At 50.8% G+C, this 19344-nt stretch overlaps 8 protein-coding genes across 8 annotated transcripts; 3 read left to right on the forward strand and 5 right to left on the reverse strand.

Annotated features, from left to right (window-relative positions):
* Positions 1 to 64: 64 nt before the first annotated feature.
* ASPGLDRAFT_40651 (uncharacterized protein) lies at positions 65 to 4787 on the forward strand (the record flags this gene model as incomplete). Its single annotated transcript, XM_022545245.1, has 3 exons — positions 65 to 382; positions 460 to 2859; positions 2910 to 4787. The coding sequence occupies 3 exons, from the start codon at positions 65 to 67 to the stop codon at positions 4785 to 4787; spliced, it is 4596 nt and encodes a 1531-aa protein (XP_022395333.1).
* A 12-nt stretch (positions 4788 to 4799) lies between these two features.
* Positions 4800 to 6451, reverse strand: ASPGLDRAFT_182350 (uncharacterized protein). The gene is made up of 4 exons (XM_022543023.1): positions 6258 to 6451; positions 6090 to 6205; positions 5420 to 6028; positions 4800 to 5366 (listed from the first exon to the last, which is right to left on the reverse strand). The coding sequence occupies exons 1-4, from the start codon at positions 6323 to 6325 to the stop codon at positions 4897 to 4899; spliced, it is 1263 nt and encodes a 420-aa protein (XP_022395334.1). The 5' UTR covers positions 6326 to 6451; the 3' UTR covers positions 4800 to 4896.
* A 198-nt stretch (positions 6452 to 6649) lies between these two features.
* ASPGLDRAFT_160500 (mitochondrial 37S ribosomal protein uS14m) lies at positions 6650 to 7363 on the reverse strand. Its single transcript, XM_022542456.1, has 3 exons — positions 7235 to 7363; positions 6974 to 7145; positions 6650 to 6881 (listed from the first exon to the last, which is right to left on the reverse strand). The coding sequence occupies exons 1-3, from the start codon at positions 7339 to 7341 to the stop codon at positions 6819 to 6821; spliced, it is 342 nt and encodes a 113-aa protein (XP_022395335.1). The 5' UTR covers positions 7342 to 7363; the 3' UTR covers positions 6650 to 6818.
* Positions 7364 to 7566: 203 nt separating this feature from the next.
* ASPGLDRAFT_138495 (uncharacterized protein) lies at positions 7567 to 8852 on the reverse strand (the record flags this gene model as incomplete). The annotated part of the gene is made up of 4 exons (XM_022541613.1): positions 7567 to 7884; positions 8130 to 8549; positions 8671 to 8748; positions 8808 to 8852. Coding segments are annotated over 4 exons (861 nt in total), but the record flags the coding sequence as incomplete, so codon positions are not given.
* A 689-nt stretch (positions 8853 to 9541) lies between these two features.
* Positions 9542 to 10053, reverse strand: ASPGLDRAFT_40654 (F1F0 ATP synthase subunit i; the record flags this gene model as incomplete). Its single annotated transcript, XM_022545246.1, has 4 exons — positions 9542 to 9594; positions 9708 to 9758; positions 9892 to 9921; positions 10017 to 10053. The coding sequence occupies 4 exons, from the start codon at positions 10051 to 10053 to the stop codon at positions 9542 to 9544; spliced, it is 171 nt and encodes a 56-aa protein (XP_022395337.1).
* Positions 10054 to 10314: 261 nt separating this feature from the next.
* ASPGLDRAFT_138569 (DASH complex subunit SPC19) lies at positions 10315 to 10883 on the forward strand (the record flags this gene model as incomplete). Its single annotated transcript, XM_022541621.1, has 2 exons — positions 10315 to 10452; positions 10512 to 10883. The coding sequence occupies 2 exons, from the start codon at positions 10315 to 10317 to the stop codon at positions 10881 to 10883; spliced, it is 510 nt and encodes a 169-aa protein (XP_022395338.1).
* A 568-nt stretch (positions 10884 to 11451) lies between these two features.
* ASPGLDRAFT_78120 (tRNA methyltransferase RSM22) lies at positions 11452 to 15643 on the reverse strand (the record flags this gene model as incomplete). Its single annotated transcript, XM_022549945.1, has 5 exons — positions 15479 to 15643; positions 15228 to 15413; positions 14801 to 15103; positions 14491 to 14742; positions 11452 to 13812 (listed from the first exon to the last, which is right to left on the reverse strand). Exons 1-5 carry the CDS (start codon positions 15542 to 15544, stop codon positions 11452 to 11454), a joined length of 3168 nt encoding a protein of 1055 aa, XP_022395339.1. The 5' UTR covers positions 15545 to 15643.
* Positions 15644 to 16774: 1131 nt separating this feature from the next.
* Positions 16775 to 18495, forward strand: ASPGLDRAFT_53495 (uncharacterized protein). Its single transcript, XM_022547991.1, has one exon. The coding sequence runs from the start codon at positions 16815 to 16817 to the stop codon at positions 18468 to 18470; it is 1656 nt and encodes a 551-aa protein (XP_022395340.1). The 5' UTR covers positions 16775 to 16814; the 3' UTR covers positions 18471 to 18495.
* The last annotated feature ends 849 nt before the right edge of the window (positions 18496 to 19344 follow it).

Consider the following 19344-nt stretch of genomic DNA (forward strand, 5'->3'; position numbering starts at 1 on the left):
TCTCCGGATGACCGCCGATTTCTCTTCTCCAAAGATCGGCTGACCAGCAGCATCTCCCATCGAGATGACTGTCCAGCACGTCTCCACCCCCGCCAGCAACTCAGCACCCACTAGCCTCGATGCTGCCGCCAACAAGGAAATATCCGCCATCTGGGCCCAGGTTCAAGCACGGGTTATTCAGTTGGCCGGCGGGGATACCAAAAAGATCAAAACTAAATTGTCCATTGATGGTGTCCTCGCCCGGCTTGACCTGGCGCAGGAGGCCCGTGAGGAGTCGTCTGCCTCCAAATACAAGGTCTATAGCACCATTCGTGCTACGTTCAACACCACTTTGCAAGTCATCCAGACTGTCGGGGAAATCGTCTCTCAGGGAGCATCCGAGGTGAGATTCTCCTGTCTCGTCAGGTTTCCATTGCACGATTGCAAAAAACGTTATCTAACTGTATTCCCTGCCTCAAGGTCTTTGGTCCTACCGATCTCTGCTTCAATGTCATCAGCTACGTGATATCGGCCTGGCAAGGCTATCAGGGTGTCTTCGAGAGCCTGGCTGACCTCCTGGATCGATGTGCTCAGTACCTGGGCCGCATGGAATATTATGTTCGGGGTGGCATGGATGCAAAACTGACCAAAGTCGCCTGTCAACATCTGCAGCTCTTTGTCGAGGTTTGTGACCGGACCATCGAACTCAGTCGCTCCAAACGCAAGAAGCTACGAGTCTTTACAAAAATTCTCTTCCTTGACGACAATGACATCGACGACCTGCTGCAGAAGATGTCCAACCTTGTGGACCAAGAGGGTCGGCTAGTTACTGCACAGATGTTCAACTTTGTATCTGAGGCCGTGACAAACACTCAAAAGAACTTGTCCATTAGCCATGAGATGGATGAGAAGATTGATGTCCTGATGGAGGATCGGTTCGACCAGCGAAAAGAACATGAGATCAAACGTCGACGAGATATTGTCTTGAAGACTCTAGCCATCGACGAAAATAAACTTGATCCCGTAAAGAAAGAGCCCGATCCGTACTGGCACCGGAACTATCACAACTACCGCAAATCAGTTGTCCCTGGCACTGGCCAATGGATATTTGACGACCCAAGATACGCCGCATGGGAGAGCAACCGTAAAGGCAGGTCGCCCATCCTGGCTATCAAGGGCGTCGAAGGGTCCGGCAAGAGCTACCTGACCTCGACGATTATTCGAAGTCTCCGTAACCGTAGTGCCGCGGAAGACTCGGGCTCGCGGACTCTAGTGGCTTTCTATTTTCTTGAGGGCGAGTCCAAAGAAGAAGTCCGAAAAGTCAACCATTTCGATGTCATCGCCAAGTCCATAATCTGGCAGCTCGTCCAGTCTGATGCATCTTATCTGAAATCTGTTGCTAGCATCTGTGAGAAAACCAAAGACTTGGATCCAGATGAGATCCTGTCGCAGCTCCTTTTCGATAACAATGACCTGGACCGCATGGATGCAACATTTTTCATTATCATCGATGGCCTGGGCGATGTGATCGGGGATGGCTTCGTTAGGTTCCTTCAGAAAGCCTCTAAGCTTTGGAAGGACCGACATATTCGAATCCTGCTGAACGGCCATACAAGAGCATTCGAGCAGCTGGCAACAGTTAAAGGTGTTTTTTTCCAAAGCATCCCAATCAGCGCCAGGAATCGATCAGATGTGGAGCTATTCATCGAGTCGCGAATGAACGGTATAGACGCACTCAAGGACACCGCACGGATGGGAGTTCCGGCATTGCGAAAAAAGATTTGCGATACTCTATGCCAGAGGACGGCAGGTGATTTCTTCAGAGTCAACACGGTCCTAAAACGCATCAGCTCGCTGGATTATGTGAACGACATCGACCGTGTGCTCGCAGACGCCGGGAAGGAACGGTCCCAGCAGATTCTTGCTGACATCGATAAGCTTAACAATACGAGGACTCTCAAAGAACTCTCAGAAATCAACGAGATCATCCTCTGGATTCTTCATGGAAGAGAATGGTTCAAGCCCTATCAGATGGCGTCTGTGCTCTACTTGAAGAGCGGAGAGCTTTCACTGTTACCGCTTGAATCAAAGCTCTCTTTTAAGTATCATTTGTTTGACATTGACACCGATGGCGATATCGATTTCAGTTCCTATGAGATCCCGGAATTGATTCCCGAGAAAAGTCAGGTCATCCAAGAGGACTCCAGTCCCGACACCTCAGCGCGAATTCAGCCAAATGAAGTGTCAATCGTTAGGCATTTCCTTCGCACAGTCTGTCCACCGGAAGTCTATGGCAAGTTTGACTTTGAAACGTTCTTTGAGCAAAAACTCAGTGGCAAGCGATGTCGTATTTATCGCGACGACAAGGATGCGTCGGAGATCAAGATGGCCCTAACTTGTCTACGCATTCTAACAGAAGAGAGAGACGAGCGGTCAGAGATCCTACGTCCGTACGCCATTAGCTATGTCCTTCAGCATTTGTCCTCTGTGGATCTAGCGTTTGCGGACCGTGAATTGAAGAGTGCTGTTGGACCTCGCCTTTTAAAGTTGTTTACCGAAGATACAGCAACAGATGCATTAGTCTGGGCTGATGATGCTACCAAAGCTGTGCCGTTGGGGACGCAAATCCGTACTACATGGCTGGACAGTGATGCGGGTGTAGAGCAGGTCCTACGATGGTTTGGGGATTCGGCGGTTATCTCTGAGATCTCGAATCTGAAGGATCGAGACTGGATCTCTGAGCTTATGACTAGTCCAGATCCGAAGAAGGTGCTGCTCCTGCCTTTTGCAAAGAGGATGGCAGTGCACTGGCTGCGGTGTCCATCTATGCGGCCGTTTGCCCGCAATGCGTTCTTTTTCCTTTTTGATTTCCTTGACAAGGTTTGTCTTTACTTAGTCTTTTGAGCGAAGAATCTAACTAACTTTCTCAGCTCGAGGGCTCCAACGAGTATTTAGCAGGTGGCACGTCAGTTGACCTGATGGCACCCAGTCTGGACAGGATCCGTGAAGTTGAGGAATGGTCGCAGCGGCTGTTAGATATCGAGGAGAAAGACAGTCTATGGGAAGTCCAAGTAGCCATCATACTTGAGAGCTTTTCTTTCGCCTCTGAGTCTCAGGCAAGATGCCGTCGAGCGCTAGAACTGGATCCCCAGAACTGGCGAGCTTCCTATTATTTAGCGCACGCGACGACATCCAACAGCGAAGCCATCCAAATCTTGGAAACTATCGTGAAACGTTTCGAAACAGACAACGAGCTGATTGGAAAACTTAGACTCCAAAAATCGCTAACTGAAATCCTATTTGACCTGGGACAGAGATACTGGGGAGTAGGCCAGCTTGATCGAGCCATCCATTTTCATACCCGGTCAGTCAAAGCACACTACACGGGTGGTGATCGTGCTCTGGTAATATTGGAGCAGTATCGTTCCCAGCAACGATGGGAAGACATCGTCAACTTGTTGAACACAATTCAGAAAGAACCAACAGGCGATCCACAAAATGTGGCAGATATGATGGTGAACCTTGCCGCTCACGAAAGCCTCCATGAGATTCTGCTGCAGACCGCCATCGAAACGAGCCAGTTTGATCTTCTGGAAAGGATATATGACAACGCCATCAACACCGCCGTAAAACGCCAGGTGTGCACCAGTCTTTACTACCTCCGTTACTACTACGCAAACGCCGTTTACCAACAACCCGAGAACGAGGAGCGAGCCATTGGACTTTGGGAGCTCGCACTAAAGGATGACCTTCCCCGAACTGTCCTCGAAGTCGAAGCTATCCTTCCAGACTTGACCCGGAAGTTGGCACCGCTGTACCTGCGTCGCGCCAGAGCAGCCGAGCGAGACTCCGATGTAGCCAGGTCTTATTTGGAACGAATCTCGACTATTCTGCCAGACGAGACGTCCGAGAACAACATTGTATTCCCGGCTAAGTTGTATCTTGCAAGATACTACTATGTGCAGGGTGACAGACTCAGGGCCAAGCAAATTGCTCGTAGCGTGGTGAAAATGGCTCTGGAGATCCTGTCTGATGGTGACTACGACAACGACTATCTCGCATATTGGCGGTTATTGCTTGTATTCCTACCCTTGGGAGACGACAAGAACGCACGCGCAGCCGTCATCATGGCAGGACTCGGCGGCGATCAGGAACCCGAAGACTCTCCCGAAGACCCTCCCGAAGAACAACGAACGGTTTTCGATTCCAGCAAGAGAACAACAAGCCCGACTTCCATGCCCATAACTCGAGAGGCCGATGTCCAGAGACCCACCAAACCCACAGAATCTAGAAAACACCGCCGCAGCACCCGACGAGACACGGAAGTCCTCAACCGAAAATACAACACCGCCGGCAAAAGCAACATCGACAACTACAGCAGCACCAAGAAGGAAAACCAGCAACAGCAACAACAGCTCCAGCAACAATTACAGGAACTTCAAGAACAACAGCAAGCCCCTCATTCACATACTCGCCCGATCTTCGCCGTCTGCGACGCAAACTGCGGCTATGGCTGGACGACCGCGAGTGAAATGTGGTGGTGCCGTGATTGCATCAATCTAACCTTCGACCACGACTGCTACCAGCGGTTGAAGAATGGAACGCTGCAGATGAATATCTGTGATAGGGGGCATGACTTTTTGGATATTCCAAAGTGGGATACGGAGAGGATGAAGAGGGTTCCTGGGTTGTGTGTGCCGTATGGGGATAGGATTATCTCGTTGGATGAGTGGAAGAGGGAGATTTGGAGGGAGTATGTGGAGATTGATGTGCCGGTGGGGAGGCGTATGAGTAGGTGTTTCTTTTGATAGATTGGAATAACGACTTGATGTTTTCATTATTTTCTTCCTACGCTAAATTCTAAGCTCATCTTGATAACCCCATTAACTACCTTGTGCCAATTGCCTAATGAGAACCCTAAACCTCCCCAAGCGCAACACCCCCATTATCATCCTCACCATCAACACCCGCATGGACAACCTCAACACCACTCACAGGACCAACACCCCCCTCAGCATCCACCGTTGTCACATCATACCGATTCTCACAATACTCCGGATCCGCATGTACCTTCTCAAACCACTGCACCATCTCCTTCCACGCAGCCCCCATAACACACTCGATATTCAACTCCTCCCCGGATGCGAAACAGTTACAACCATGCTCTTCGATGCCGGGGACGGGGACGCCGCGGGGTTCGGGGGAGACGACGTATGCGCGGCCGCGGGCGAGGAGGAAGGAGGTGAATGAGTTGGGGTTGGAGTTGTTGTTGGTTTCGGCTTCGGATTCGTTGTCGTTGTCGTTGTCGTAGGGGTTTAGGTCGATGTTTGCGAAGTGGAGGGGGGTGGCGAGGCAGATTGCGTTGATGTAGGAGCTCCAAGAGGACCCTATTCAGTGTATCAGCAATCAATCCACAAAGAATGGGGGATGGTATTCATACAATCACTCGCCAAATACCGAATCGCACCAAGCCCACCCTCAGAAATACCAATGATATCAATCTCAGCATCCTCCCTAACAAGCCGTCCCCTCGCAGCCAGAACCTCCTCAAAAACACTCTCCACATGTTCCTGCCAATTAGCATTCTCAGGAACCGAGTTACGGCCCGTCATCGTATAGGGCGGATCAACAGCCGAACGCCGCGGGAGAGCCATCCAGCTAGCATGGGTGATTGCATGTTGACCACCACAATGCCAGATCAGCTGGCCTGTGTTTGCGAGAATGAGGGCTGTATCGGAAGTGACGCGCTGCGGCTTGCTGTTGGATTCTGGGGCCTGCTGTTGGTCTTTCTTCTGGGGATGGAGGATCTCCTGCGCCAGCGAGACTGCTGAGCCGGCGTTGATACCTTGCATGCCGACACTTCGGTAGGCCCAGATGCCGATGTCTTGGATGGGTTCTCCGAAGACGACGATGATGCGTTTCGCGGTGGAGAGGTTGGATGAGACGAAGATCGGGACGTGTGGTTCTTTGGGGCTTGCGGTTAGGGGGAGACGGAGGGTTGTCATGCCCTGGTCGCGGAGACGAGAGTGGACGATGGTGCGGATGCAGGCTGTGGACGTTGGCTTATTCTTCTATTAAAGGGAAGGAGGGAAGGAGAGGGAAGGGCTCACCGTTCATGGCTTCTCGTTGGGCGTCATTCCAGCGAGAGTTGCGGTTGATTTTGAACTGGAATCCTTGCTCTGGGTCTGAGATCTTTTTGATCTGGTCGTTGTCGGTGATGAAGTATCTATACTCTATCAGAGTTCGTTTGTTCCGTCAAGAAAGAAAGAGGCGCTTACCCTAGTTCCTTGAGATCGGCAGGATAGACCGGGTCAGGAGGGAGGTCCTTGGGACGAAAGACGAACATTTTGCTCTGAAGGCACCTGGTGTTGTTTCTGTCTGCTGTTCTTGGGATTTAGAGAAGTGGGAAGATGTAGAGATGGATGAGGAAGTTGGAGATATGGAGAGAAGGAAGAGGCGGACGAAAACAAAGAAAGAGAAAAGACGAAGTTGCAAATTTGCGGCAACACACTGCCAGTAGTGAATATCAATTGAATCTATCAGCTTTTTATGGGTAGTGAAGTTGATAGGTGAAAGCAGTTTGTTTGCTAGAATATCCATATTCTGCAATCTGTTTGTTCCCAGTATGCGAGTCGGCTTCTATCAGACGTACGCTTTTCCGACACAGGCCAGAAAATAGAAGATCTCGAGAATCCATTGTAATCCCATCAATATTCATAACCTATTGTACACTTCTCATAAGGTATAAACGGATTTAAAAACGCCTTTTGTGCGAAATCGGTCGATCCAAATCGTATTGCCCGATCACCATCATAATATAACAACCAATGTATTCCCCTTTACCAACTCGCCTTCTTCACACCCGGAAGCTCACCAGCCAGTGCTTGTTGACGGAATTGGTACTATAAAACCCAGGGCGTTAGTTCAGCCGTTCTCAAAGTCCCAAAGGCCAGAGGCCGCCATCGCAGGCAGTCTTTGAGCAAGGAACACTCACTCTAGCAATTCTGAAGTCTCGGAAAATACTCCTAGCAATCCCACCTGCCACACATCGATTCTTGATTTGCGTCGGCCGCGTGTAGGCGTGCATCTGAGAGAGCTGGAGCTGGGCCTGGGCACGGGCACGCTGGGGGAGAGTGGTGTTGCGGATTATGTAGCGGAGGGCTTGACTATATTCACAAAGACAATAGTCAGTCTTCAATCCCAAGTATTTCCAAAATAACGCTGCGAATCCGGGGTGGTATCGTGGGGGCCATACCGCTCGGGCTCGTACTGCTCGTACACCTTGCGCTTAGTGTGGTCGCGGACCACACGGGCGTTGATAAAACCGCCGAGATCCAGTCTCTTTGCTCTGAATTGCGACATGATGGTGTGGTGTTCGTCGTGCGTTGAAGTTGTCGGCGCAAAGGCGAAACGGAGTTAGCGAAGTTTGGCCGGCGGAGCCAAGTCGCCTTCCTAATTGGGACTAGGGCGGGTACATGTACCGGAGTACGGAGCACTACACTGTACAATAGAATAGCAGAAGTCCTCCATTTTACAACTGTGGCCCACTTTGCAAGTAATGAATATGTACTGCCGATGCCAATTGTGCTAATTACCAGTCTCATCTACCTCCGCAGTCCGAGTCAAGTGTTCGAGGCGTTCACCTCGAAAGATGTCCAGTGCGTTGATACCGATTGAGAGTATCAAGACAAGGGGAAGAACCTGGCCAAAACCCCAGCCTTGCTCCTCCGCACTAATCAGCGGCTTATTCCAAGCCCAAAGAGACACCACATCCAAGGTATACCATACGTTGAGGCCGACATATATGAACCAGGTAAACGGAATGAAGCCATCACCGTAGGACCATGTAGCCAACCATTGTAGCAGAAACCAATAAATCACAACACTCAGAGCCGCGATTGCGACCTCAACATGTATCCAGGCTTTATGGAAAACACCTTGCCGCTTAGGCACAGGAAGCAACACAACCTGGGTATTCCCTGGACCTTTGTATCTTTGCATTGCACCTTCATATCTTTGTCTTTCGCCTTTGCATCTTTGTCTGGAGTTCTCTAACCATGTCAAGATCTGTCTCGGGCTTTTTCTGTGTAGTAAATGTAACGGTTGTTAATAAATCTGGTCTTCTCAAATAAAGAAGATGAAAGAGCCACGGAAAACAAGATTAGTCCTCCCACCCAAGGCCATACCGACGTTCCATCTAGGAAGCGATAACAAGGGCCGTCAATATCATTCCAGTAGTTTGATTCACGGTAAAAAATGCGGATCTGCCAAATAATGGCAAGGATGCAGCTGAACAGGACAGAGAAACGTCTAACACGTAGTAGCCACGGTTCGCCGGTCGAGTCAAGGTTCATATAGTGGATGCGTGCGACCCAGAAAGAGTTCAACGTCAACCACCAGTAATACATGACCAACTGTTCGTGGTAGAACGTTATTGTATGCCATTGAGCGAAACCGGCAATCATGATAGCGACGCCTGACACTGCCTGGAGGTCACACAAGGGTCCGAAAAGTGCCTCGATCTTCTGGACAATTCCTGGTTCTGTGTTCGTAATGTGCTGCTCAGAGGTCTGGAATAAGACTTTCATTTGAAATCGATCCGATGCTGGACGGGGTAGCCGCTGCCCCAATTTGCCCGTTCAAGGATTGCCATTGTGTAGGATTCCCGCGAGATTGCCATTGATATACCACGTTCTGCGCTTCATGGAGTGCTGGAGAAAATGCGAGAAATACAGTAAGCCACGACATTATCAGAAAGGAAGCCATGACCTATGCAGTTAGCAGATATTACAGACTAAGTCCATCAAAATTGAATATTGTATACTCACTCCCGGTCCGCCAATGTCGCTATTTGCTTTGATTTCTTTATTACAATACGTGTTAGGGGGGGCCCACAAGCATCTTGAAGGATGCAGTTCTCAAGCCTCCAGCTTACAGTTTCTGAAGATACAATAGGAAACAAACGTGACGTGTGCTGACACGGCAGAGATGCGCTTGTGTGCTTATGTGCTTATGTGCAGGCGGCAAGTTTCTGCCATTATGTAGACATAGCCTTATTCGAGTTTGCCAGCATATATGTGATCTGCAAAGGCGATATGCTTGGAGTTGCTGCTAAAATGGTTGTAGACTTGGTTGTTCATAGTTGCTGTGGCCGGGTCCATGAAACGCCAGTGCTCCGTTATCGGCTATTGCGGATCTCGTCATTAAGTCACAATGGCGACTAGAACCTTTTTATGAGCGGGAATCTTAAACGAAAATATTCAGATTAGAGCATTCATGCTTGACCTTGCGTATAGGCTATCGTCAAGGCGCACAATCTCGAGCATTACCGAGGTCCCCCACATGAAATCAAGTGTCGCACAAGGCAAAGAAACTGAACGGCATAGAAAACGGCAGTGGTACAATGTCAATTCATCAACATGTCCATGACAGGACTATCTATATGCTTGTACAGAGTAACTGTCCACAATATGTAGACAAACGCGAAACAGCAATCCGGGCATCAAGCCACCCACAACCATTTTCATTCCTCCACCATAAAGGTATCACCGAGTCGACTAATTTAGTGCTTCTTGCCGGCGTTGGGGTTGCGGGGGTCGTTCTTGAACTCGTCGGCTGTTTAGAGAGTTAGCGATGGTCACATCTTCAACCGTCTCCTTCGACCAGTCACGGGAAGGACTCCGGAGAGCTTGAACGAAAGAAGACGGTGTCGAATTGGGGTCACTCACTCTGCGACAGAGTGTTGGCGAGAGAGTTAATGCCGTAGAGGATGACGACACCTGTAACCCGCATGTTAGAACCGCATGTCCCCGCAGATGCTCGCTCCCATTGAACAGTATATCCAACATTCCCTTCCGATATCTCCAATGGCGATCCAATTCAAGTAACGACGAGTAATCGATCAAAACATACCGGCAGCGAAGAAGGGAGCCATAGGCTTGGCTATAAATGGGCACAAAGCAGTCAGTCTCTAACTCTAACTCCTATCGGAACGCAGCGTACAGGCGCGGAGGGGAAAAGGGACCCGAATAACTTACCGATAGGCGCCGGGAACTTCTTTCCAAGGAGAGACATGGTGACAGAGGATTTAATTCGAGACAATGTCCTGTCTTGTTTTGTCTTGAGGAGGGACGTTTATGATGCGGCTAAGAGGACGGTTGGACGAAGAGCGACGAAGTTTGTCCGGAGGTCCGACCCGCGCCGCTTTAGCCTCACCGCCTCATGCCGCTTTAAGCGAGCCCCTCTGCCGCCGCTGTAAACAACAACAATGGCGTCAAGTCGAGACTTGTATCTATAAACCCTCTAATACTGGAATTATTCTCTATAAATATCGCTATGACTGCTCCTGCGGCTCTCGCCTCGTCCGTTTCCTCCCTCCAATCTTCCCTCCAGCTTCTCGATTCCTCCATTAATACATTGGACTCCGGTGTAAACGACTTTCCCCGACTCTGCAAAGTCCTGCAAAGCACACGAGTGAGTCTTCAGAACAGTCTGCGCATTTGAAACATTGCCTAACACCGTTTCAACAACAGCACTTCGAACTCCTCCCAGAACCCACCCTCCGCGAAGCCCAACAATCCCTCCTCGACGAAATCACCCCCAGCATCGCCCACCTACTATCCCTCGCCTCCAACCACGTCGAAAAGCTCTCCCGTCGCGAACAGGGTCTACGAGCCAAATGCGAACTCCAAGAAGGAAGACTATCCGATGAACCCCGCCAGTCCTCGACAAGTCGCAGTCAGAGCAACGCCCTTCGCAGTCGACAAGGAAATGCCGCAAAGGCTACTGAGTTGAGGCGGTTGATCCAGAAAAAGGAACGTTTGCAGTATGCTGTTGAGCGATTGGAGTTGCAGGGGAGGCAGCGGGAGCGGCAGCTGAGGAAGAGTATGGCTGCGCCGCATTGAGCCACCTACGTACGCTTGAGCGTATTGCTCAATTTTCTGTTTTGAAACACCGCCGATGCGATGAATCATATTGCGACCCGGGCTTGAAGTCACACGGCACTGTTACCTCGTTTGTCTTGCTCGGTCGTTACCGGTTAGAAGCTGGTGTCTACGGCCGTCCGGATAACAGCGGCTTCCTTGGAGATCATTAGTCTGACAAGAGGAGGGACAGAGACCTTCCCAATCGACGACACCTATGGGAGGACCACCGTATACTATATTGACAGGACGGTTTGCGTAGGTGCTCGACAAGAGCTCGTCCCCACGGTGCCACATCCTGAAGAGATGTCTTACGAGGTTATAAATACGATTTCCTAAATACATGATCCAAATGAAAATGGGATTGCCATCTGAGCGAAGATCTCTATTTACAGTGTACTTTTATCCCAACAGAATCGACGTATCTTACATATAATATACAAACCCAATGCTAAGTCCGGTATGCTGATAACCCCATCACAATGCGCCAAACTGCTCGTAAATCATCATTTACCATTCCCAAACCATCAAACCATTATTGCCAAGTAGATCACTGCCAGTTATCATCCGCCAACTGAACAATAGAACGCTTCTTCGAAGCCTGTCTCAACGTCTTCTTATCCGCATGCTTCTTCCAACTAGGCACAGTTATTCCCTTCTTCTTAGTTGGAATCGGCAAATCCGGCAATTTCTTCGAACCCTCCTCCGGGTCCTCATCCTCATCAAATCCTTCCTCTTCATCGCGCATCGCTTCCTTCGCAGCAGCGCGCTTCGCTAACCGCTCCTTCTTTCCGTCACCGTGCTTATCGCCCATAACAACTTTCCGGGGGATTCGTGTCTTTGCGCCTAGGGCCCAGAGGTCGCCCCAGCGGGCTTTGCGCGCGTCTTTGTATGCTTGGCGGCTGAATGAGCGGGGGACGGTCCAGCGCTCGATTTGGCCTGCTGGTGTGCAGAAGTCGAAGACGACGTGGCCGCGGCGTTTGAGGGGTGGGTAGACGACGCGAGGGAGGGAGAGGGTGTGGAAGGGTTCTGTTGGTTCTGTCGAGGTTTGCTCAGTCGCGGGAGCATTCGCGTCCTGCGGCGCGGATGAAGCTTCAGCATCGGTTTTGGGACCTTCGAAGCCCTCTTCGGGAAGGCCCTCTTCGGCAGTCATGTCGTAGAGGTGCTCGTAGCCAGCAAAAGCGGCCTCCGCAGCCTGAGGACCCTGGACAATCCCGTCTCTCTGGCGCATGTCCTTACCACGCTGCACGGCGAGGTAGCTGAATTGGACGTCTTCGTGGTTGCGGTCTCTGGCTCCTATGATGCGCTGCAGGAAGGGTGGTCGGATGTATCGTTGCTCGAAGTGGCAGTAGTCCTTACGGCCCTTGTTGCCCGGGCCGTTGTACATCGGGCACTTTTCGTGATTTGTGCAAGGGGCAACAACCATTCCGGTTTCTTTTCGCACTGTGGTGCTGTCGTTGGGGGAGTCTAGCGTGTTATCATACTCTGTAGACCCGGGGCTAGAGATGTAGCGGCTAAGAAGCATTTCGCGGGCACCGGCGATAGCCTCGAAGCCTTTTTGGCGGCCCTTTTCGAGGAGGATCAGTACGCCACCGTTGGGGTTGAGGAGAGCCCACAGGTTCTCAACGTGTTGCTTCCGCAAATATTCCTCATCGATTTCCATCAAAGTGTGAGGTGCGATGATGATATCGTACTGCTTCCGCCTTGGGGTTCTCTCATCATCCAAAGTCGGCTTCTCACGCGCATGGATATAGTCCGGAAGTCGAGGGAGGAAAGTCGTATCTTCCAGCATCAAACTCGCACGCGCCTGGAGGGATTCGGATCCAGCGATCACAGTTGACCTACCCATAAGGACAGACTCTGTGTTCGAGCGATCAGGGTACATGGCGTCCCATTCAGCACGGAGAATGTCTCTCCAAGCTAAGATACCAGCACCTCCACCACCCGCATCGAGCACATTCGGGCCACCGTCCTGTGTCATCAGTCGGCGTATCCAATCCGTTCCCAGGCGCTTGCGAGTCTCCACCAAGGTGCTCAGCGCAGATGCGTAAATCCCAGGATAAAGAGCGGCGATGTATGCGTTTGCCTCCATCTCACCCATGTGACGCTGAGAAGCCTGCAGAGGGATCGGAAGCTGGGGAATCTGTGCGCGCGGAGGGGGCGTTGTCGTAGAATGAGGGAGCAACCTCCCACCAAAAACGCGATGCGCAACTTCCGCAACGTGTCTGTTGGCGTAGTTGGAAAGGACAGCAGTGATGGGGATAGTCATGCTGTCCTTTGGCATATTCACGGTTTTGGGATGTGTCGCAAATTTCCCTTCGGTTGTCAGAGGGTGCAGACGCGGCGTAGAATCCGCTGCCTCGTCTTTTAATTCCTCCAGCATGATCTCTCCACCAAGCTGCTCGGCCACCTCCCTCGTACGCTGCATTGAAATGGTCTCCTTCACTGGCGGACCAACTTCCATATCGTAGACCACCTCGGGCTCGCCTGATTCTTCTTCCGGCTCGACTTCAATTTCCTCCCATCTACCCTCCCCGTCCTCACGATAAAGTCTATCGGGCTCCTCCTCATCGACTTCCTGTTCGACTTCCAACTGTTCCGCTCGAATAATTGGCTCGCCATACAGTTGTGTGTACAGTCTCAGCTCCGTAGCGTTCAGGTAATCATCCGGTAATTCATCACCAAATTGTTGTTTCGCCGTCCGGACTCGCGATTCCAGCGCTTGTTCGTTTCGATGGCCGACAGTTTGACTGAATGCATTGTCTAATTCCGGACCGTCGACACTGAGAGCTCCAGAATATTCATCCGGAACACCCAAATCCTCCATGAGCTCAGCCAGCTCCCCATCTGTCTCATTGATTTTGTCGATCAAGCCGTATATCTCATCTTTGCGATTTTCGTGACGGGGCGTCTCCGTAGATTCTTCGGGCGCTGTAGGTTCTTCGGGCGCTGCAGCTGCTGCGGTTGACGCTAGCCTCTTTCCAGCTTGCCATTGTTCGAAACGAGGTACGGAAGGGTTCGAGGATGTAGTCGACGATAATGTCTGTCGAGCGGAAGACTTGTGGTTTATGAAGCTTGCTGTTCCGCGGCGGAGTTGTCGCGGAGAATTGGCGACAGATCGGAAACCGCGCGAGCACGACCGGCTGGCCCTGGTAGCTGGATATCTTGAAAGCATGCTAAACCCCTTCCACAAACGCCAAAATCAAAGGAAAACGAGCGGACAAGTAAGAAGAATCGGATTGCCACTTGAAAAAATGTTGGACAAGACATGCGCCTATCGGAAATTCCCGACCTTTCATTGGCTGTTGAGTTTTTTGATATCTTATCTAAGCTCTATGGATCTTGGGCTACCAATCAGATGCTTTCTGGGGCGACATAGATCTACAATGCTGATATGTTGATATGCTATGCTCTATACTATGTTCTGCTCATATTCAATGATGTTCGAGGTGGAGAAAAGCTATGTCTCGCTTTCCGTGTCGTCGTTTCCCATAAGCACCTCCAGGGCAGAAGTCCATTTCATCACTTCATGTTCAAGCGCAGTCAACTTGGCCATCACAGCCATCAGACTGGGGTCTTGGCTCTCTACGCGAATCTTTTCTTTGACCCTCACTTCCTCGCCCTTCCATGTAAACAGGTCGTTTGCCTCGTCGTGAGGGCGTTGCCTAGCCCCGAAGAGTCGGTCTCGTATGTTAAACCCAGTTAACGAAATGTCAGAAGCAAAGGCCGTTGGCGCATGCGCAGTTGCAGTAGTTTCCAAAGTTCTTAGGCATAGAAGAAGAGCTGAGTCGGCAATAGAGAGGTGGAACGAGAGGTAGGGCGGTAATGGTGGATCGAACATCTATACCAACCAGATCAGTTATCGCTGACAAGCGAAGATTGATTGATTAGACACTCACGTTCTCATCCGCACTTGTCTTCCACCACTTGCTCTTGACATCGTCTTCACCTTTCAGCATCTGCCGCGCTTCCGTGATAGTCTCATGCAAAAGGTGCAATTGACTGTAGATGAAAGTAGCATTCAACGGGTCACCAGTCCAGGTGCTAACGTCGACTATATCGAGGCACTGGTTGACCGAATTCCTAACAGCAACCATTTGGTCGAGCACGAGTTCTGGGGCGGTGGGGGAAGTCGACAGACATAGCCGTGTACCTGCCGCGCCACGGGATGAGGGAAGGGAGTTTAAGCGAAGTTGGATATCCTAATACGACCCTCTTTTAGTAACCTTGCTCCACGGTTTGCACTGGGGTGAATAGTCATTCATGTACGAAACACGGAGACCGATGCACAAGCGCCAGAGGAATGTAATCCGCATGAAGACATACCCCTTTCACAATCTTTGTCCCGATTCTCGTCACGAAGCCTTTTACGTTTTCAGACCGTAGCGATGACAGGACCAATGTTGAACCCGGTTCTTTTGGAGCTAGCAGTGCAGCGCAGTCACGGAGACCTTCTTTCAAGGAAGCGAGCGAGTCTTGTAAGGAGCGCAGGAGCCATTCTAGTTCTCTTTCCTAGGCCAGAAATCTCAATTAACAAGCTGTCCTAGCACATGGGCAGACAATAGGCCCTAACTTACCAATGCGCGATCTGCCTCATGCTCCAGCTGCTCCGGGGGTATTGGTGGATATGCCCAGGTGGCCATGACAGCTGGTTTATCAATGCAAGGCGACTGCTACAACAAGTGGAATGTATTCCCTCAATCTGCCGAGACTGAATTAAAATCGATGGAATAACACAAAAGGTGCCGCTTATGCTATGGAAACAGAATGTCGTCGCGGCATCATCACGGGCGTCTATAGGACAGACAAATGAGTGACCGCTTTCTTCACCGCCTACTATTCCAGATAATGTCCTCAATGTTCTCAAGTCTTTTACGATACTAGACAGAATACTCTTCGCAGAAAAGCTATATGACTATATATTCTGACCGTTGGCAGATACTGATGCTTTCCAATCCGTATTAGTTTCTATACAGGCGGGCTTCGGGTACATATCAATTCCCCGTTACATCGGTCCATATCGCGGGGTTCAAGAAATCCAGAACACAATGCTACTTTTCGGAACAAGATCGATTAATAGAAAGGTGGGTCAATAGATAAGCAGCACAAGGGCTAGGTTCAAGAGTCCATGCTAGCCTCGTGCTCAGCGTTGGAGACGTCCCCAGAGGGCATGTGATGTTGTCAGAGGGCGTGGATAGCCGACACAGATATATCGCTGTCAAAGAAACAATACATTACTTCCGAATGTAAAATTGCTTTGTTTTATTTTGAAAACTGAAGCCAACAATGCCCGAAGCGCGAAGGCCTGTCTTTTTCAATAATTATGACAGCACTGCTGCTGATTACCCTCGTCCGAGCTCGCATAACGATGCGATAAAACTACACCAACAGCTCCCCGGATACTCACCTACTCCTCTGATCTTGATCCCTAAGCTGGCGACAGAACTTGGTGTTCGCGCCGTGCTTGCCAAGAACGAGAGCAACCGATTTGGACTTTCCTCATTCAAAGTCCTCGGCGCGTCTTGGGGTCTATATCGCGCGTTGACGGCTCGCCTTGGGCTCTCGCCGACTATATCATGGGCCGAATTGAGCGAGAGAATTAGGGCGATGTCGGACCCGCTCGTTGTTATCGCAGCGACAGACGGAAACCATGGTCGGGCTGTCGCATATATTGCGAAACTGCTATCCATAAAATGCGAAATTTATGTACCACGTACGATGGATACTCACACCCAAGCCCTAATCAGCGGTGAAGGCGCCACTGTCCATGTCGTGCAAGCGGACTATGATTGCGCAGTGCAGACAGCCGCCAAAGCATCCCGGACTGTGGATGGTGGGCTATTGGTGCAAGACACATCGTTTGACGGCTACGAGGAGATCCCGGCATGGATCGTCGACGGATATTCGACCATGATGACCGAGATCGACTCACAGTTGGCCGACATGGGTCTTCAGAGCACCACTGTGGTTACACCCGTCGGCGTGGGGTCGTTGGCGCATGCTGTTGTCAAGCACTTCAAGGCTCGTTCTGAGGGCCCGAAGGTGGTTACAGTGGAGCCAGACACAGCGGCATGTCTATACCAAAGTCTCAAGGCGGACAAGATGACGCCAGTCGAAACTACACCAACGATCATGGATGGCTTGAACTGCGGTACTGTTACACCCGTCGCGTGGAACGACCTGCGTCGGCATGTAGATGCAAGCGTCACTGTGTCCTGTTACGAGAGTCACTGTGCTGCGCAACACTTGGCGTCTGAAAGCGTTACAGCAGGCCCTTGTGGAAGTGCAAGCCTTGCAGCATTGAGGCGAATCGCGGAATCAAGGGAAGGCTCACGTATTCTGGACAGTGAGTCAGTCGTGGTTTTGTTAAGCACTGAAGGCTCTCGACCATACCCGATTCCTCACGATGTATCCATTGATGATCCCATATTTCTCACCCAAGAATTAACCCGAATTGATTCTTCGAATGTGACTCTTTCCGCTGCAAATGGTGCTGGCGAGGCAGGAATAGTTGATTATATCTCAGCATGGCTTGCGCATCGCGGTATTGAGACTCACCGTATTGAAACTGTCTTCGGACGTCCTTCTGTCGTCGGTGTCCTTCGTGGTAGCGGTGGCGGTAAATCGCTGATGCTCAACGGCCATGTGGACACTGTTAGTCTGGCCAGCTACGACCATGAACCTCTGTCTGGTCACTTGACTGAGAAGAATGGTCGCCCCACTGTATTTGGCCGCGGTAGCTTGGATATGAAAAGTGGGCTAGCTGCAGCTTTATCAACCTTAGTTGCTATTAAGACGAGTAGCTGTACTCTTCGTGGCGATGTGATCCTTGCTGCCGTGTCCGACGAAGAAGACGCTTCCCAGGGAACTCGCGACCTGATGGAGGCTGGATGGAAAACAGATGGTGCAATCATTCCTGAACCAACGATGTGCGCGATCGTCCCTGCCCACAAAGGATTCCTCTGGGTGGAGATTGATATTATCGGTGTTGCTGGCCATGGTTCAAACCCTGCGACTGGAGTCGATTCGATCCTCTTGGCCGGTCGTTTCTTGACTGTTCTAGAGAATTACCAACGCCAACTTCCTGTAGATGATGTACTTGGCCCGGCATCTCTTCACTGCGGTCTAATCAAGGGTGGTGAAGAACCATCGTCTTATCCAGCAAAGTGCACAATCACGGTGGAATTCCGTACTATACCAGGCCAGACAGACGAATCTATCCTCCGGGACATGCAAACCCTTCTTGCGAACATCGCGAAAGAAACACCGGAATTCAAATACGAAGAACCCCGGGTCACCATTTCTCGTCCCACTCAGAAAATCCCATCTGATCACCCTTTGGTCCAGAAGACGGTTGATCTTGCGAAGAAGTCGTTAGGACATTCGCCTTCGATCGAGGGCGCGGCGATCTGGTGTGATGCGGCGTTGCTCACGCAGGCTGGTACGCCGGCCATTGTCTTTGGTCCTTCTGGCGAGGGTCTCCATGCGAAGGAGGAGTGGGTTGATGTAGAAAGCATTAAGCAGGTAACAGACGTTCTTACTAGTTTAGTTAAAGATTTCTGCCAGTAATTGGTTTTATTCCTATAGAAAAGAGAAAAAGAAGTATAAGTTTTTGCATTCCCGTTCCTGCATGTCTCAGTAGTCTAATGGAGTCGGATCGTGCATTTCTGTCCACAGCTTTCGTAAAACAGACTACCTCAGTGCATATAATAGTATTAACCAGCGAACAGGTAAAATCTCTTCTGCTATTTCTCTCATAAAAGCAAAAAGCGTAGGGCCGTAGGGCGTGGTTTGGTCAGGTGACTCAATCGGGGAAAAATCATCTCTTATCGCCTCCATATCGCTTCCATAACACAATGAGCACCACGGGCATCAAGAAAAGAATTGCCCCCGCTACCCAGGCGCATTATCGCCTGCGCTCTACTAAACTGCGAAAGGAAAAAGGACCCAACCTGCCCAATGGAGTGGCGGACGCCATCATGCGCGAGGCCTCAGAGGCCCATGAGACCCCGACCGTGCCTCCCCTCGACCCCGCCCATCAACCAGTACAGATAGGACCAGAGACACCACAGCAGGCTCAACACTTTCCTAGCCTAGCCCCTGAGAACCAATACACGGGCCCACTGCCAGCGCAGGACACCCCCCCGGCATCCCCCACCCATGACCCCCCCCAGAGCCAACTGAGCCTCGAACTCCACAACCATATCACTGCTGCAGTGACATCGCGCACAGCACAGATCAAGTCCACAGGTGATGAAGTCCTTGAACTTGTCTCAGGGATCAGCCAGAAGATTGCCAATTGGGAAGAGAAGGGTTTGGAAGGAGCGGCCTCCCTAGGCAGAGACATCAGGACACTAGTTCTCAATTTCAGCAAGAACCTGGCAGATGGACACCCTGCTGAAGAAAGAGAACAACAACCCCACCCTCCCAAGAATAGTACCTA

Source organism: Aspergillus glaucus (assembly GCF_001890805.1).
Source record: "Aspergillus glaucus CBS 516.65 unplaced genomic scaffold ASPGLscaffold_44, whole genome shotgun sequence".
NCBI classification, from domain to species: Eukaryota; Fungi; Ascomycota; class Eurotiomycetes; order Eurotiales; family Aspergillaceae; genus Aspergillus; species Aspergillus glaucus.

Coding starts and splice junctions, on each gene's coding strand:
- ASPGLDRAFT_160500 (XM_022542456.1), bottom strand. CDS start 7,341: ATGTCGCAATTCAGAGCAAAGAGACTGGATCTCGGCGGTTTTATCAAC. Junction 7,146..7,234: donor GAGCAGTACGAGCCCGAGCG/GTATGGCCCCCA, acceptor TTGTGAATATAG/TCAAGCCCTCCGCTACATAA. Junction 6,882..6,973: donor GAGACTTCAGAATTGCTAGA/GTGAGTGTTCCT, acceptor TGGGTTTTATAG/TACCAATTCCGTCAACAAGC.
- ASPGLDRAFT_182350 (XM_022543023.1), bottom strand. CDS start 6,325: ATGTTCGTCTTTCGTCCCAAGGACCTCCCTCCTGACCCGGTCTATCCT. Junction 6,206..6,257: donor GCCGATCTCAAGGAACTAGG/GTAAGCGCCTCT, acceptor GATAGAGTATAG/ATACTTCATCACCGACAACG. Junction 5,367..5,419: donor TCGGTATTTGGCGAGTGATT/GTATGAATACCA, acceptor TACACTGAATAG/GGTCCTCTTGGAGCTCCTAC.
- ASPGLDRAFT_53495 (XM_022547991.1), top strand. CDS start 16,815: ATGACCGAGATCGACTCACAGTTGGCCGACATGGGTCTTCAGAGCACC.